This window comes from Vidua macroura, chromosome Z, assembly GCF_024509145.1.
Source record: "Vidua macroura isolate BioBank_ID:100142 chromosome Z, ASM2450914v1, whole genome shotgun sequence".
Lineage (NCBI taxonomy): Eukaryota > Metazoa > Chordata > Aves > Passeriformes > Viduidae > Vidua > Vidua macroura.
In genome coordinates this window covers 42,586,473-42,604,181 of record NC_071611.1, presented here as the reverse complement: position 1 = coordinate 42,604,181, position 17,709 = coordinate 42,586,473, and the positions used below count along the sequence as shown (strand labels likewise).

At 43.9% G+C, this 17,709-nt stretch overlaps 1 protein-coding gene across 3 annotated transcripts in view; it reads right to left on the bottom strand.

Annotated features, from left to right (window-relative positions):
• Nucleotides 1–5,675: 5,675 nt before the first annotated feature.
• FAM219A (family with sequence similarity 219 member A) overlaps nucleotides 5,676–17,709 on the bottom strand; it is an 85,323-nt gene continuing 73,289 nt past the window's right edge. For 2 of the 3 annotated variants that reach the window (XM_054002487.1, XM_054002484.1), the window contains exons 3-6: nucleotides 13,189–13,291; nucleotides 8,234–8,314; nucleotides 7,840–7,894; nucleotides 5,676–6,697 (exon numbers count right to left, since the gene is read on the bottom strand). In XM_054002487.1, the coding sequence (XP_053858462.1) occupies nucleotides 6,539–6,697; nucleotides 7,840–7,894; nucleotides 8,234–8,314; nucleotides 13,189–13,291 (398 nt within the window). In that variant the 3' untranslated portion in view covers nucleotides 5,676–6,538. The remainder of the gene's footprint in view (nucleotides 6,698–7,839; nucleotides 7,895–8,233; nucleotides 8,315–13,188; nucleotides 13,292–17,709) is intronic. The other variant, XM_054002485.1, reaches the window with a different exon arrangement.

The window sequence follows — 17,709 nt, the reverse complement described above, 5'->3', positions numbered from 1 at the left end:
TGTGGGTGAAGAGAAATCCCAGCCTCCTGTCTGATTCTCACCCCATCATGTTTACTGACCTACAGCTGGCCTGACTTTCGCTTGGGGTTTGTCTTAGGACAGAGGCAGCCACAAGTTGAACACAGCTGCTACTGCAGCTTCTCCATGCAAAGAAACTGAACAAACAAATCTGTGAGCAGGGGGTGGATATGAAGGTCTGTCATGAAGAGTGCTTGCCCAAGTTTTTCAGCTCTTTCCACGTATCTGTATTATATCTCTCAACAAACTGTGTTTCCCAAATCATGGAGGCTTGAGGAAGGTGGGTACCAAATGGAGTTGCAGCTTATTTAGGTTGTAAAAGCAAAAAGGCAGCCTGGGTGAAGAGCAGTGCTTCCCAGGGAGCTCACCTGGGACAGCTGGATGGGCAGCTAGAGGAGAAATGCTGCTCTAGAAGGGTAAATATCTGAGCAGCTATGGGACTTAGAATGGTCTTTCAGTGGCCTTTTCCTGGTGCCTACTGCTTTCCAGTAGGCACCAGGGAAAGCTGCAACTTGTCCTTCTGGTGTCTGTGCTGCTCTGTGACACGGTTTGCTGCATGCTTGTGTGGGCCATGGGGCTGTACTCTGTGTGATCTGAGTCCCAGCCTCTGCCTCCCCAGCAAGCTGTCAAAGATGTACTCAGACAGGCAGAATTCAGCTGTTGTCATCCTGGGACTGCCAGCAATGTCAAGTGGGGCAAAGGAAGGGATGTAGCTGTAACTTTTGGGAAGCAATGCAGCAGCTCAGCTGCATAATACAGGAAATTAAAATATGGACCACAACTACTATGAGAAACCTCCACTGACCTCCTGCAGATAATCCTGGCTACAAAATCTCCCTTTATGCTAAATTCCCCACCTTTCTGCTTCAGGTCTTGTGTGGTTCTGTAACAAAGGTGGGTTTGTCTGATGAGGTGTGGTTTGGAGCAATCCCTCTCACAGCTGAGCCTTGAAAGGAAGAGACAAGTGTGTCTAAAAGTGAAAAGCAGCTTAAACTGAAGACCTTTCCATGCCTTCCTAGCTAGCCCTGTGGCACTGCTCTTCTAAGCATATGTTGCTTTTGAACATACAGCCCAAGCTTGCTGAGCCAAGCAGCAGCCAGGTGTCAAAGCCTACGGCATTCTAGGTAAGAGTGGCAATACTCCAGTTGGGGTTTGAAGTGAGAATGGAAAAGATAAGGAGCAGCCCAGGCAGAACCACCAGTCTAAAGGCTAAGATGATCATATGGCTGCTAAAAGCAAGAGCATGAAACTGACATGGGAATATCCCAAAAATGAGCCTTTCAATCCTCTGCTCCCCTTCATCACATCTCGCCATCTCAAGCTGCACTCCTGAATTCCTTAATTCTGCTATCAGTGGATGGTGCTGTTGGGCCACCAAGTAGTTGTACATGTTCCCTCTGGGAGCAAGCAAACTCAGAAGGCAGTTGTGCAAGAGTCAGCTGTCAAGTAACTGGATAATATATCCTTGACAAACATCTTTCTCCAAAGATGTTTAACCTCTGTACTAACCTCCACCCTGCTGCATTCCAGCATGCATGAGGAATATCAAAAGATGGTAAACAGAGGGAAAGCGGAGTAGTACATTGAAAATAGGAATTCAATGTCTATAGCATGATATTTACATCCTGCTTGCAGAACTGTCCTATCAATGGTGCCTCTCATACTTGGCAGTATCCATGCAGGATGGTGGCAGCACTTTGGGAAGGCAGGTTTCTCCCATGTGCTGCAGAAGGGAATGGACATCAAGAAGGGATGTGGCTTGCCTGAGTTTAGAGCAAATACCAACAGCAGCAAGGACCCCAGATCTCATTTCTGTGCTCTAACAGTCCAGCAGACCCCCCAGGGCTGTATTTGGCTGCAGTGCCAGCTCAGGGACAGGGTGTTTCTGGTGTGTACATCTGAAAGCAAGCTTTGGTCCCTGCTGACATCAGCACGGTACTGAGATAGATCAACTCGGACAACTGGAATCTGCCCTAGGCCAAGACAGCACTTGGCAATCTTTCTAGTTATTGCTTGTTTTCCTTTTCCTGTTTTCCATCTGTTGCCCAGCAGTCTTTCTAGTTATTGCTTGTTTTTCTTTTCCTGTTTTCCATCTGTTGCCCAGCTGGGTCCTTCCTTTCTTCAAAAGCATCTTCATGTTTCTGTCGAGTCACACACAGGGTGCTGCATTTTTCAAGCCTCCTGCATTCTCCTGCACAGCCTGCAGGCCAGCCCAGGATCAGACTGTGCAGGAAAGGGAAGGATTCTGCTCAGGATTGCAGACCTGTGTGTCAGCCAGTGAACTGCTGAACACAGTGGGTGCCTCCTTTTGGGACAAGAGCTGGTGAAACAAACCAGAAGGAGCTGAGTCCATCTTGTCTGTGGAGAAGCTGTCCTGAAGCCCCTCTCAAAGACCATGCAGCAGAAATGGCCACCTGCTTTTGCAGTTGCAAGGCATCTGCAGGCAGGACAGTCAGGAGAGCACAGCAGATCCAATGGCCAAGCACACATGTTAGGGATAGACATGACACAATGTCAGATATCACCCAGTGGCTCTTCCAAGGTTCACTTCAAAATGTGCTTGTAAGGTATCAAATGAGCCTTCAGAATGGGCATCAGTCTCCTTTCAGCTGAGGTTTATGTACAAACATGAGAAAAGCAGACATGAACACACTATCTACAGACCTTCCTCAACACTAGGAGGATGTTCCTCCTCCCAAAGACATCTGGAAATGTGGAGTTTGCAGACAAGAGAGACTGAACAGAGTGCTGAGACCCTGGAGTTCAAATCCAGCTCACATTCAAGGATACTAGCTGATATTTTATCAGATTAACACCTGATAAAAGGATTTGCTGAAACTCACATAATTTGGTGACTGACATTACATAAAATCCTAACAAAAACCCAGTCTGGCTTTAGGAGGCATCAAATGCAAATTCCTTTGTGGAGGCACCAGCATCAATATCCTTACATTCTGTTTGCATGGTAATTTAGGTAGACAGAAATGCAGCATTTCATACTCCTTGGTGTTCCTCCCCTTGGTTTTCTGCACAACTTTGGACTGAAAATGTGGCCTGAGAGGGCCATTTTGTTTGGTGTAAAAACCGGAGGAAGGAACAATTTTCTTTCTTGCATGCCATCTGCATTTAGGAAAGCACCCAGCAGCTCTGTAGATTTTGTAGAAATGCTGTGACAGAGAGTCAGTCTGTGCTCCTGCCTTCTGCCTTCTTCTGGCTATGGTGGCAGAGACTGGTCTAAGGAAAGCAGTGCCAGGATAGCCATCTATCTCCACACCTTCCCAGGAAATCACCACAGTATTACCTACAACAAGGGTTGCTTGAGCAGAGAGGCTGGATCAGATGACCCCTTCCAGCCTTTCCTATTCTGTGACTCTGAGGGCATTCAGAAAACCTGCTGGCTAAAGAGCCCAGACAGGGGAACCAGCCTCATCTGTGGTCGATACATACCAATGGGCAGTCCTCAACATTCTATAATGAGCCAACAAACATGCTGCATGGTTATAATCTGCTGAAGAGGCTGCAGTTCAGAAGGGTTAGTGTTCAGTTTTCTATGACAACCATAAGTGCATTGCCTTAAGCCACTCAGCCTTTCTGATAACTCTACACAGGTAACTACTTTTCCCCACCCTTTCTACATTATCCCCCTAATAAAATATATGAACACAAAGCATAGAGAGGAGAAGCCAAAAAATTGCCATTTCATGGTCCTGTATTGTCATGCCAAACCAACTGTTTCTGCAATCAACTCCTTCTGAGCACAGACAAAAACGCTTGAGTTGTGCTTCGGTTTGTATTTGGAGAAGCATTGGGTGGAACATCTGAATTCATCTCCCTCCCTCCCTAAAGGGCTATGCTAGAAGCAGACACACATCACAAAATGCAAAGGGCTGAAGGCAGTTGCAGGGTTGGGGGATGTCTCAGGGCACATGGCAAGCAAAAACCAGCAACAGAGGGAATAAAAGGACTTGGTGCCATGGGACAGTAGGTGTTATAGAATCCCTCAAATTGGAAAAGACCTTTAAGATCACAGAATCCAACTGTTAATCCAGAACTGCCAAGTCCACTAAACGGAAGTCTGTCCCTCAGAGGAGAGGTGTTAACCCTGAGAGATAACAGTGACAGCAAGCCTCATTCTATGCTAGACTGAACAGGATAGTGCTTGGTTATTGCTGGACTCAGTGATCTTAAGGGGGTTTTTGAACATAGATGATGGCATGATTCTATGATGGTAGCATGATGGAGACCTGTGGCATGTGCAGCCCTCAGTGGCTGGCCCAGGCAAAGAGATGGCTTGTTGCTCTAGCAGGCACTCTGAAATGCTCCGAGCTCCTGAGCAAGGGCTGTGGGAAAGGCTGAGTGTGTGCAGCCTGGCTGGAAGGCACAGAGACTGACCCAGGAGGATAAATGTGATGAAGACATTCCATGATACCAGTGCTGAACTGCAAAGTCCCTCTCCAGAAGAGTGAAGATTTAAAGAGCATTGGTCATGTCCTATAGGATTTGGTTTTACCATGGTATTTCTATTAGGTTTTGACTATAATCCCCATTAAAAAAGACTCCTTAAGGAATGTTATTCTCTTTTATCTTTCTCTCTACTCTCTACTTCCCCCACGTCCAGACAACCTCGTACCTGAGTTGTATTTTGGAAATACTCCCTCTCAGCACTACCAAGTGGTGAGAAAAGGAGATGAATTCACTTGAGGAACACTATCCCTACAAGAGTTGGCAAGTTAACCATCACTTCTGCATGAAGAGGCAGGGACGCTCAGTAAACAGCACCATTCAAGTCCTCTTTCTATGGCCTGGAACCAGGGTGGCAGCATGTTGTTTTAGGCAGAGGGGACAAGCACAGCTTTAAAAGTTGTCAATACCATCAAGTAAATAAGCCCGGGAATCTTGTGTGCCTGCTCTTTCACTCACACTGTGGCTGGTATCAAGCTTTGCACTGCATAGATTAAATCTCCAGGATGTTAAAAAAATCTCCTGTTAATTAAGACTTCTTAAAGCCTCAGCTCACTTCATATAGATTTCAGATGGGGATTTCTGTTGTGGTGCAGCTCAAGCTCTGCTTTGTGACTCAGGAATTCTTATGGGAAGCTCAGAACTGGCCTTACTTTTTCCTTTCCCAGGCTACAAAGCAGGTGATGACCCAAGGCAGGTTGTTCTTCCTCCTGAAAGGCCAGGAAAACACAAGAATTTGTGGCAAAAGATTTCAACACCAAGAAAAATGCCAGCCCATCCCTTGCGTATGCTGCAGTAGTGAGAGGACATGTTTCCTAATTCCAGAAGTGATTCTGCATTCAAAACAATCTGCTGGTGAACTGGGAGCTCAGGCCAGCAACCTAATCTAACAGGTTTCCTAACTTTTCCAGCACCAACTGCTCCTGACCTGGGACCACGTCTGGCTCACAACTGGGCAGATAGGGGGTGAACAGTAGTTCTGTTCACACAAACAGCAGTGAACTCTTATGGGCATCTTTCATCTGAAGCTGAAAATTCCTCTCAAGTCTGACCCCACCACACTGATGACTTCAGCATTAATGAGTTTCTCCCACAGGCACCCAGAGACACAGTGTCAAGGGAATATCAAGAGTCAAGCACTGTTAAAATGTACTGTCTTCAACTAGCTTTTCCAGCACTGTTGTTCAGGCTGTACATCTGTAGTCCTGACTCATGCAGGATTCATTTCTTCTCAGCTGAACGAAGTTTAAAATTTTTGGAAAGAGATGGGTTGCACAGGGATTAAATACAGGCTGAAGTCAGAATATGTGACTGAAGTCACAAGTATGGTTGGTATTCCTGGGCAATGAGCAAATCCTTGAAGTGCATGAGTGGATTGCAGATCGAATCTGATGTGTTTGGTGGTAGTTTAATGTGGCGCTAAGGGTAGATTGCATTGGCTATGTGACACAACAGCTCTAGCTAGTACTGACTCACAGTGGGATGTCAGCTACTTGTCCCTTTTGCAAGTGAATGAATTGTGACATGCTAGTCCTGGCTAGCCTTGCCATAGGAAAGGATGCCCTGGTCCGTCCCCCTTCCTGTGCCCCAGTTATATCATTTTGGTTATGCAAATGGAACAGGTTTAGTGAATGAATTAAGAACTGACTTCCTCTCATTGGTAAAACACTTTGATACCTCCAACTTGCCCTAATCTTGCAGATGGATTGGTTTCAGTGGGCAGGATTACCTGAAGTCCCATCTGACCTTTCCCATTCTGGAAAAAGACACTTTACAAAATATCCCCAGTGCCTAAACAAACCAAGGAGGTATCTCTGGACCCCTCTGCATTTGCTCTCCAGACCAGTCAGCTCTGCCAGGCACTGCCTGGCACATTGAGCAACTTCTCTTTTGTTTTACCATAGTTTAAAATAAGTTATCAACCAATCATAAAATGAATTTTTTGGTTTCTCCTGGCTCCATGAACACAAAGAGGTGCACATCCTACCATAGGAGGAAGCAATGGCTGTTAAGTTTTACAGTTATAGAGGAAAGCACTGATCACAGCCTGCCGGCCTCACTACTGAATGTGACAGGCGGTGGAGGAGGTGGCTTGGCAACACATGCAGGTAGGGTTGACCGATTTAGGGGGGATTAGGTCGAGGTCCTCGTCATCCGGGATCTCATCTAACCGGTACCCATCCTTTAGCAGCTGGATGTTCAAGTCTTGGTTGATCTGCTACAGACAAAGAGACGAACAGTCAAACACTTGGGACTTCTTACTTCTGGTGGTCAGAAGATGTAGGAAGTCCCTTATTTGGAAATGTATTTCCCCATCATTAACAACTGCCCTACAGTCCTAGTTTTTGACCTCAGGTGAGGGGAGGGTACTAGCTTCTCCAGAATAGGAATATCTAGAGTGAGATACGCTATTTTGTTCTGGAATAATTTTTCCCCGAGGACAAGCCCTCAGTTAAAGTAATGCAATAATATTATTTACTGGCAGATGGGCAGTCCTCCCTCACAGTCTGGGGCACATTACAGCAGTTAAAAGATGGTAAAGATTGGCTCTGTGATCTCAAATTTAAGTTCTGTCTAACTGGATCTATAAAAACAACACTTAGGGCACAGAAACAGCTCAGATCATCTGATATGGTCACTGCTCTTGGCTGTTTCCCAGGGTTTCAGAGGTATTTTATCCAAGGAAGAGATACAAGAGGCAAGATTTCTGAACAGTTTGTGGGCAGAACAGCTGCTCAGCACCCTGAATGCAAAATCCTGTAGAAGCAGTAGTCACAGGCTGAGCAACAAATTCGTGAGAGAGTGTGGGAATATACTCAGAAACAATGCAGAGGGACTAACAAGCCTGAACTTCCTGCCTTTTCTCTTTGAAAGGGCAAGAGTTCATATCTGCAAGTCCTCCCTGGAATTTCTGCTTGTTCCAAGTAAACACACACTGGGTGACCCTGACCACTCCAATAACTGGAAATCACAGCACACCCTCAGATTCTTTGTGTCCTTGGCATACATACAGTTGCTGAGCTGCCATGGCAGACAAGATGATGCTTTTGTGCACCTCATGGGTCACTGCAGGACTAGGCAGAATGAGGGAAAGTTTGAGTGAAACCAAAGGTAGCTGTGAAAACTGCTGATGGGCAGATCTCTGTGCCATGGCAGTGAGAATATGGAGCCACTGGATCACCAGGGTAGAAAGTAACATGACACAGTTTCTGCTGTGGCCCCTTCCAGACTCATGGAGTCTATACCACTACTAAATTTGTTGTGTAGCCATTTCTGCCTGTGCAAGACCTCTATAAGCCATTTCCGGCTGCTCTGTTATTTGCATTCATAGCAAGGATGGCAAGAGAGAGTATAACTCACCTCAGCTGATGAGTATCCTGAGGAGGAATATCTGGACATATCAAAGTCATCATCACTGCAGGGAAGTACAAGACACAGCAAAGAAAGTATTGGTTAGATGAGACCTGTATTCCCCACTTAGTCCTATCTTTCTTGTGCCATGAAACTCTTCTGGAGGCACAGAGAAGTTACATCAAGGGAGCCTGTAGAGCAGCTTTCATCTGTGACCCTCATATTTTTCCATCACAGTGCTCTTTTCTCACAGCTCTTCTCACTTGCTCTCACACAAAACATAGGTCGTATGTCACCATGTCATAGGCCGGAGGGAACAGTGGAGGGAGAGTGTGAGTGCTGCCCTCTGGAATGAAAACTCACGTAAGCTGTCATCTATATCACTTTTTAACCTTTTGCATACCTGTCTGTATCCAGGGCTACCAGGGGCTTTTCATCTGGACTCTGGTCTAGCGATGAGTAGCCCTTGTTGGGAACGACGAGCCTGAAATAATTAAATGTTGTCCATTAACCACACGGTAAAGCTCAGAACCACACATTGCCTAGGGTAAAGCCATATGATAGTTGGCTTTTCCCATTTCACTTCTTTGCAAGCTCCCACCTGTTGGTGAAGATGTTTAAATGGGTGCAATTCAGAGGGAGCAAGCTGTGTCTCTGGGTAGCCTACAGTAGTTTCACAGGGATTAACACTGGGCATGCCTTGGGAACATACCCCTTACTGGAAGAAAAAAAAACATTGGGACACTCTGTACTTCATTCTGGTGAACCTGTTTGGCTAGCACTGCCTCTCATATCAGATTGCTCATTTTTGTGTTGCCTGTTTTTTTTCTGGCAAGGGTGCCTGACACCAGCAGTAAGTACACAGGAGAAGGAGGCTAGGGGAAGTCAAAGACCAGACTGATCCCAGTGTTCTGCTGTTGGACATCAGGGATATTATTATGTAGTACCTCTTTCTGAATCCCTGTCCAGGACCCTGGCAACACAACACTTCTGAGGTCTCAGTACTAAATTTAGTAATATTAGAAATCTGAGCTGGTGTGCCCAGCATAAGAAACCAATCAGACCATCACTCTTTAAATTCCATTTTTTTGTAATGACTTTCAGTTAATCAGAAATGTTACAAAGGCCAAGGATGACTTTGCACCTTTAACTGCTTGGGAGAGTTTGTGAAAAGGGGTGCAGGTTTCAGAACTTCTAGGATAAGGAAAATGTGTTAATACAATGGTATCTTGTTCACAATGGAGTTCTTTCATCCAAAAAATGCAAAAATAATTTGGTTCACAATTAAAATAAGATTAACTAAACCCAGAAAATGTAGTAAGGTTCTTTATTCAGCAGGTAAGAACCATAGGAGTGACAAAAATCTTCTCTTTCAATAAGTTAAGTCAGGTTTTCTTCCAAGTGGTCTTTAACAACACACCATGATGCACAACGATGCTTCACTAAGAGTTTAAGAAATATAAATCTAATTATCTATGATAATCTATCTCATCCGTGCTCCAACTACTCTCTAACTACCTGAAATGTTTTTCTGCTTCTGTGCAGATAATTGCAGCAAGACATTAACAATTTTAGAGATAAGAAGTCCTGGCAAACACTGTCAGTGGCCAGGCTCAGGGAGAATAAGATATATAAAATCTTGTAACAAAGCAGATATATATGTTCACAATTAGTTAAATTTTCTTACTGTGTTCACTGAAACATGAATTAAATATATTAATTTAAAACCTGACACAGAATTTCCAAACTGCTGCATGAGGGGACTGGAGAAAATAGGATCCACTTGCAAAATTCAGTAGGCCTTCTCATGGAAGTGGGGCAGTCCTCCTGCTCCTGAGGTATGTAGACAGGAAGTCAAGAAGCAAAGATGTCTGGAACTGAAGCTGAGATTTGGCACCACAAGTTTGCCCATACAGATATCAGAAGTACTGACTCCCATTTTCACTCTCCAGTTTTCCAGTCCCTGCTCCATATATACTCACTAACAGTTGTTACTAAATCATCAATGAACAAATCACTCTCAGGTGATCTAGGAGGAGAACACTGTGGTGATAGTTACTTGATGAAAAAAAACCCAATACATCTTCTTCTTGAGAAATGTCTTTTTTCTTAATAATAAAAAACTTTAATTTAACTGCAACAGACAAAACTGTTATAGTGTCTCTGCCCCAATTTAAGTCTTTCCCTCACATCCTGTTTGTCCTTATCTTCACTTCCCACTGTCCTTGGAATAAAGTCGGGTAGCAGTGATAGCTGCTTTTGTTTGCAGCTACCGTGGTATAAGTTTCTTTGTCTTTGTGTCTTTGCTAATTTGAAACAACACAAGTTGGACCATAAGGTCCAAGTTTAGGTTATCCTGAGTGGACTGTAGCACCTAGATGTGTTCAAGTGGTGTGGATGGTGTCATGGGCTCTGTCTGTGCTCACAGGAAGAGCATCACTCCTACCTCATTCACAGTTAATTTGCTTTTAGGGAGACTGAGAGTGTGTCTGAGATTGAAAATCAGGATGTTTTCTATTACCATCTGTGTAGCAGTTGTCTTCTGGGCAGTTTTCCTTATCTCCTGTTAATGGGCCCATCAATGTCTTGCCACATGACTCAGAGATAACTCCCTCCAGGAGCCAATTCTGTTTAACAGGTGATCAAGGACCCACCACATGACTCAGAATGACATCAGCCCTTTGTGAGATGCTCCATCCAGGGGGGAGGAGCTAAGCATTCCCACCTAGATATATTCTGGGATTTTTGGGCAGAGAGGTAGTCTTTCCACAGTCTTCCAAGAGGACACAGCTGGGGTTTTCCACTGGACTGACTACACCTTTTTTACTGGACCACTGCTCCAACAGAACCACATCTGCCACTCCAGGAGGACTGCAGCCACTCCAATTTAGACTGATACCAACACGCTGGCCAAAGGGGTGTCAGGTTGTATTCTGACTTTGACAGTGGTTCTCCTTTTGTATTATTGCATGTGTTTTGTTTCTTTTCCCAATAAATTGTATTTCTGACTTGAAGTCTCTCACTGGTTTTGCTTTCAAGCCAGAACATAATTTTGGTGCCCAATGTGGGGCATGAGGTACTGAGAAAAGTCAGAATTACAATTTTGTATTGTAGAAGGTACTATGATGCTTAACATGCTTACATGGGTCTTCTACCTAGCTCTCTATATTTTCCCGAATATGGGGAATTATCTGGTGATTGTAATACTCATGTGTAGACCAGGGTATGGTATGAGAATTGCTTTATTGATCTATTATGTCTATTGCATTATAACCTCCGAGGCAATGAACATGATTTGGAATATGTACTCAATTCTGTTTGCTTGTCTTAATCTAGGCTGCTACATCTGGGGCCTTGACATTCACACCCGGCCCCTGGGGGGAGGGGTAAAGATTGATTTTTTTCAACCTTTCAGGCTTGACACAGCAGTTTTTGAAAATGTTGAGTTCCCTCTGGATGCCAAGGACAGAGTCTTATGGATCCAATTACTCTTACCTGTAAGGCTGGCTGCACCCTTGTCTCAGAAGAGGACTGAATGGTGAAGCCTCTGGTACTAGAGGCTGGATGTCAGAAATCCACAGGGATAATACAGAATAACAGAAGTCTTGGGGAAGAAGGAGGAGGTGGAGTAGAGAGTACGAGAGGCAAAGCACAAAGGAAAACTTATTTGATGAGAAGAGAGAACTGTCAAAAAGGGGAAAATGCTTTTAGCTTAATTCTCCTGCAGATACCTGAGGAAGCCAACAGTTCAGATTTAAATAATAATCTGGAAATTTTGCAGTGTATCCTCCTGGAATATATCCCATTATACTGCAACTGTTACCCTGTGAAAACCTGCCTGAACAAGCTTGTGGCATTTCTGGCTTGCTGGTGTTGCCCTGTCTGTGGCAAGACAGACTGAAGCATTCAGATGTGCTCAGATGTCCTTAACTGAAATAAAACTGAGCTGGCTGTTTTAAATCTTTTGTCAATAGGTGTCACTGCTCTGCTCTTTCCATCAGCAGCTTGGAAACAACAATTTCTCCATGGAAAATTCACTCACGTTACAGGTAGGTACTACTATTTATCCCACCTTCTCTCCCTTATTATCTTCCTCCACTAATTTCAGTGTTTCAAAACCTCTCCAGCAGCAAATCTACTACCATTCCTCTCAGGATGCTAGCTTGCAGCCTATGGCCAAAAGAAAACAAGTTTTTCTACAATGTACTTGGAAGATAAGGAGGACCAGTGGCCATGGCCATGGAAAACCCAGTTCCCGAATTTCTTGCTGCCATGAAGAGTCCATGAAGGCTCTTTTATATGGCTGCAACACCTGAACACAGAGAGGAAGCAATGCAGCATATTCCCCCTGTATTTCAGGGTCTTACAACTAAAAGTTGACAAGGTCCTGTCAGGATTTATGACTAATATTTTGGGTCTGGGGAATTAGTGTGAACAAGAAATCTCATCTTTCAGATGCGTTGCATATAGAGAGGCTCTAATCTGCAGCTCCTATTCTACTTAATATATGGTACTCCAGGCAACTTTCCCATTCATCAGTAAACATCTGGCATTCCGCAGATTCCTCCATCATCTTAAGTGAGGTCCTCCACTACAACCTGCCACCTTTCTAGCAGCATGCAAAGCATGCAATCCTGTGGGCTCATGGGGTTTCCTCCCTTCTGAACATCAGTAAGTAATACATTGGTGTACTGAAGTCTGCAAAAAAAAAACCACAAAAAAACCCAAAAAACTCTGAAAGAAAATACCCAGCTCAGAATGTCTTTGTTTACAGCAAGTTGTAGTACTGCCTAATACTCTCTTACAGAGCTCTTCCAAAGCATCTCCAGCAAAGTGTGACCATGCTGCTCCAAGGGTGGAGAAGGTATATAGAAAGTCACACAGAGACGGATTATTTACAAGCCTTCATTAAATCTGTCAGTAGCAGAACAGGTCACCATCAAAAAGGAGCAGTGGAACTTACACTGACAAAAGCAACCAAGGCAGAACTAAGCTCTAAACCACTCTGTGTTTCATGAAGCAGCACAGCTCTTCTCCCACTGGCAGGATTAGGTGTTACCTGAGACTACTCAGAGTCTGCAGGATGGCTCTATCAACCCCTGATTTTAACCTGGCTGGACTGCCTCTGCCTTCCACAGGCTGCACTACCACTGGCTCAGCTGTCCATGCATCTTCCCGGGTCTGGGATGCAACACAACACAGAGCATTTGAGCCCCCTAGCTCCAGGAAGAGCCATCACTGCTCTTGCAGTGTGGCTGGCAGCAGGCAAATACAATGAACACTGTCCCTGACCACCCCAAGGATCCATTAGGGATTGCAGCTCAGAGCACAATTGCTGGTATTTCTCCAGTCCTTTACCTTGTTCGTGCCATCACGTTGTTCTTCTTGGGCTGCTGATTAACTGGGCTTCCCATGTTGCCATTCTTCAGGGACCCCTTCCGAGCCAGCTCCCTCTGCTTCTCTGCATAGGAGATAGGAATGGGAAAAGTAAAATTAGAGCAGCAGCCTAGCTGGCTGCCATAAAAAGAAACCCAGATCTGACAGTAGCAAAAGGCACAGCAGAATTAACAGCAAAGGCATGAGCTTGCCACCTCTTATGTAGGGATGTTGCAAAGGCCAGATGAGCTATGTCCCACTTTCTCCAAGGTCATCAGGGACTAAAACTAATCTACCTTTGCTCACAGCAGCCTGTTGACAGCAACACACTAAAATCTGGGTCTCCAAGACCCGTAAAGTCTTGGAGCTTCTGGATGAAACCCAGCTGAGGCAGACAGTGGGCACAGACCTTGTGCCTGGCTGCTGCATGGACCCCAATACTGTTGTCCAAGACTGAGCACCAAGATGTTTCCTATTACCATCCGAATAGCAGTTGCATCTGGACAGTTTTCCTTACCTCCTGTTAATGGGCCCATCAATGTCTTGCCACATGACTCAGAGATAACACTCTTCAGGAGCCAGTTCTGTTTAACAGGTGATTAAGGACACACCCTATAACTCAGAATAACATCAGCCCACTCTAAGATGCTCCGCCCAGGGGGAAGAGCTAGGCATTCCCACCTGGATAAATCCAGGGATTTCTAGACAGAAAGGCAGCCTTTCTACAGGTTTCTGAAAAAACACAGCAACCACATCTGCCACTCCAGGAGGACTGCAGCCACTCCAATTTGGACTGCTACCAACACGCTGGCCAAAGGGGTGTCAGGTTGTATTCTGACTTTGTCAGTGGTCTTCCTTTTGTATCATTGCATGTATTTTTGTCTTTTTTTTTCCCTTTTCCCAATAAGTTGTATTTCTGACTTAGAGTCTCTCACTGGTTTTGCTTTCAAACCAGAACAACTGTGCTGTACTAATATGGCTCTGCCTCTAGCAGGGGTGGGAACCTAGGGATGTATATAAATTGATATTAAATTTTCTGATTCGAAGTCCTTCCTTGTTTCTTGTGGAAGATCATTTGTGCTGAGTTACCAGTAAGTCACAAAAGTTGAGCTAACCCAACCTCATCGTGCAATGGTAGGCAAAGCTTGTATGGAAAAGCTGAGCACGGGGCCAGTAAGGCAGGAATGAGACCAGTTAAAAAAAAATTCTCCAGAGTGTGAGAAAATGATGGAAACTACTTTTGTGACATGCCTGAATAACAGGTGTTCCAGATTTCTTACTGAGGAACCTGAATAGTGAATTTGTTTTGCTTTGTCCTTTCCTGAAATGTATGAATTCTGTTATTGGGTTGTTTTTTCTTTCGCAGATTTTATTTCCACTTGGAGAGAAGAGCAGCTTTTCTCACTTGTTGTGGAAAACCAGCATGCTTCTATGGTGTGCAAGTTCAAGGTGAGCCAGCACTTTCCCTTCCTCACAAGTCAGAGCAGGGGGACACATATCCAAGGCTCCCTTTCTTGAGGGAGACACAAACAGCAGGGATGCCTAGAGATTGTGATGATGAGGAACATGGAGACAAGAGTACATACACTTGTAAACCATACCCAGCCTGCTCCTGCTGACAGCAGAGGTGAATAAATGCACATGGAACTTGGCAGGAAAAGAATTGGATTAATAACTCACTCTGGCTTGAGCAACTTGAGAGACTGATTCAGGATTGAAATCAAAACCTTAAATCAAAATAATTTCTCAGTACAGAACTTGGAAATGCATTGGTTACCTCTGTCTCTAGAATAAAAGGCTGGTAGTTTGCAGGGCACGTGAATTTTGCGATACTATGGAGGCAAATACTTGCAACACTAAATACAACCTGATTGTTACTCATCTCCATAAGAAGCTATAGCACTGACCACAATACACAGCACTGAGACAAGCTGCCAGGGCTTTACAATGCTGATGAAATGGTTACAGGGGGCTGAATACAGTGTGGGTGCAGGTATGATGGCTCACGGGCAATCAGCAGGGCTGAAACAGATAGGGGAGCCTTAACCACACCCAGGATCCTTCTGGCTTTTCACTAATTTTCCAGACAGAAGCTTCCTTCAAGAAGCAGGATAGAGCAGAGAAGACTGGGAGGACATGAAGCAGTTTGTGTGTGCCTTTGACATTACAAAACACATTCAATTAGGAGTCTGAAGTTCCTGTCTCATCATTAGCAGGATCACTGTGTTAGGTGATGGGTTGCAGAGATGGGTTCTGTGAGAAGCTTCTAGACATTTCCCTGTGTCTAACAGAGCCAATGCTAGCATGCTCCAAGACAGACCTGCTGCTGGGCATGGCTGGGCCCATTAGCAATGGTGGTAGAGACTCTGGAATAACACAGTTAGGAAAGGGAGAAAAATCTGCACAACTGCAGCCAGACACAGGAGTGAGGGTGTGCCAGAAACAGCCCTGCAGCGTGTCCTCATCTTCTAGCCATGCCATCCCAGCCCCACATCTCATGTTTCTGACCCTCATGTGATTATGGGAAGGAATGGCTTCTCTGCTTCTCCCCACTATTTGGCTTAGCCCCAGAAGAGAGCAGGTAATTTCCTGCAATGAAAACCTCATGGCTCTACACTTCAGTAAAAAAAAACAAAACAAAACAAACCAACACTATTTTGAACACACAGAGCATTTTACCTCGTCATGGCTTAATACAATAGTGAGTCATCTTTTTAAAATAATAAGTTGTATATTACTGCTGAATAGTGACTCATCTTTGTAAAATAATAAGTTGTGTATTACTGCTGGCAGAAACCACAAAACTGGTTTCCTTAAAGCCATGTAGAGGATCTGTGGCAGCAGGGGAGCACAGAACCAGGATTCCTGCTCCCAGTCCTCTGCTCGAGCTGTCTCTGCAGCCATTTTATGCAGACAGGTTGCAAGTGTGTAGCAGCAGGCAGCAATTAATCTCTCTTCATCTTTCAACACCTTTCTGTACTGATTTCAAAGGCATCTATTGTTGCAGCTCCTACCTCACAAGGGCATTTATTTTGTTCTCATTCAGCATGTGCTTTTTCACTTAATTTTAAAGGATTGAGATTTTTCTTCCTAATGGCTGCAAAATATTGGCTAGAAGGATTTCATTTATCACTGTCAAAACTGGAATACATGAACAGCACTGGCGATATTTAAATGTAATTTTTTTTTTTTCATTTTCCACATTTATCTTCAGAAAGGGACGTACATGGTATTTTCATTTACTTTTCAAAGAATATTTTACCTGCCAGCCAGAAGAACAAAGTTAGATATCTGGGGAAGGATTTGCACCCTGACAAGCGCAGCTAAAATTTTTCTGTTTACAAACTGATCTCTAAAAGACTTAATCCATAAAACTGAACTATGCTCTCTTTTAATGTATTTTAAAGGGACAAAGAGAATTAATTTACTTCACCTGGGGAGAACTTCTACAAATGCCCCCTCATTATTTTTACTCAACTGAACATAGGCTTAAGTCAAAGCCATTTGCTTGACCTCGCTAAATGGTATGACAGACAAAAGCAAAGAGAAAAAAAAAACAAAAAAGGGAGACTTTTAAGAGCAATTTAGCTCGCTTCATTTAAATAGTTAAATTCATTTAAAACATCACTTATGCTATAGGTACAATCTACAGATACACAGAGATAATATTAGTGCCTACATCATAATTATTATGAGTTCTGATGTTCAGTGAAGAAGCATTAAGGTTACTGGTGCATGTACTAAATGTGATGCATATTCAAAGAGTAATAGTATAAACTTGCTTCACTGAATATTCACAGCATTTGGTTACACAGGATGTTATCATACAGTGTGTATTTGTATAAAAAAACACTTTTAATATAATCTGACATCAGTAGGCTTGAACTTCATAGACACTTAGTCAAATGTCCACCCTTTCATGCCAAAGGTTGGTCTTGGGGAGACTGCATGTGTTATATTGCCTAAACAAACTACAGATTTAAAATAGTAAATAATAATTAAAATATTTTAATATGTTGTCATTGGGAAAGCTTTCATTGACTGGCAGATAGCCCTGCTTGGAATGACTTACTGAATTCCATCACTAGGCAAAACAAGTAAAGCCCTAAGTGAAAATTCTGCAGGCAGCAGATGAGCTTAGAAGGGACTCGCAGCATTCTGACTCCAGCATCGTGCTTGGAAAGGACTCTTGGCCTTTTCTTTTACCAGGACTGAACTGCAGTTGACAGTACAAGCCATGTTTCTGGCTTTATTTAGCAGAAAAAATGTTGTATATTTGATCCAGTCTGCTTTATCATCTGCTGCATTTGGTTTCCATGAACCTATGCATTTCAAACAAAATTCTGTATTTTCTGTCTAGTAAGATGAAAGCAGATGGAGACAGGCAACTAGGCTGGTTAACATGACCGTTTTCTTCCCTGGAAAAGGTAAAAAAGGAGAATTAATAGTGAGCAGAGTATTTGCAGGCCATGTCACCCTCCAATTACTCTGCTCCCCAGAAAG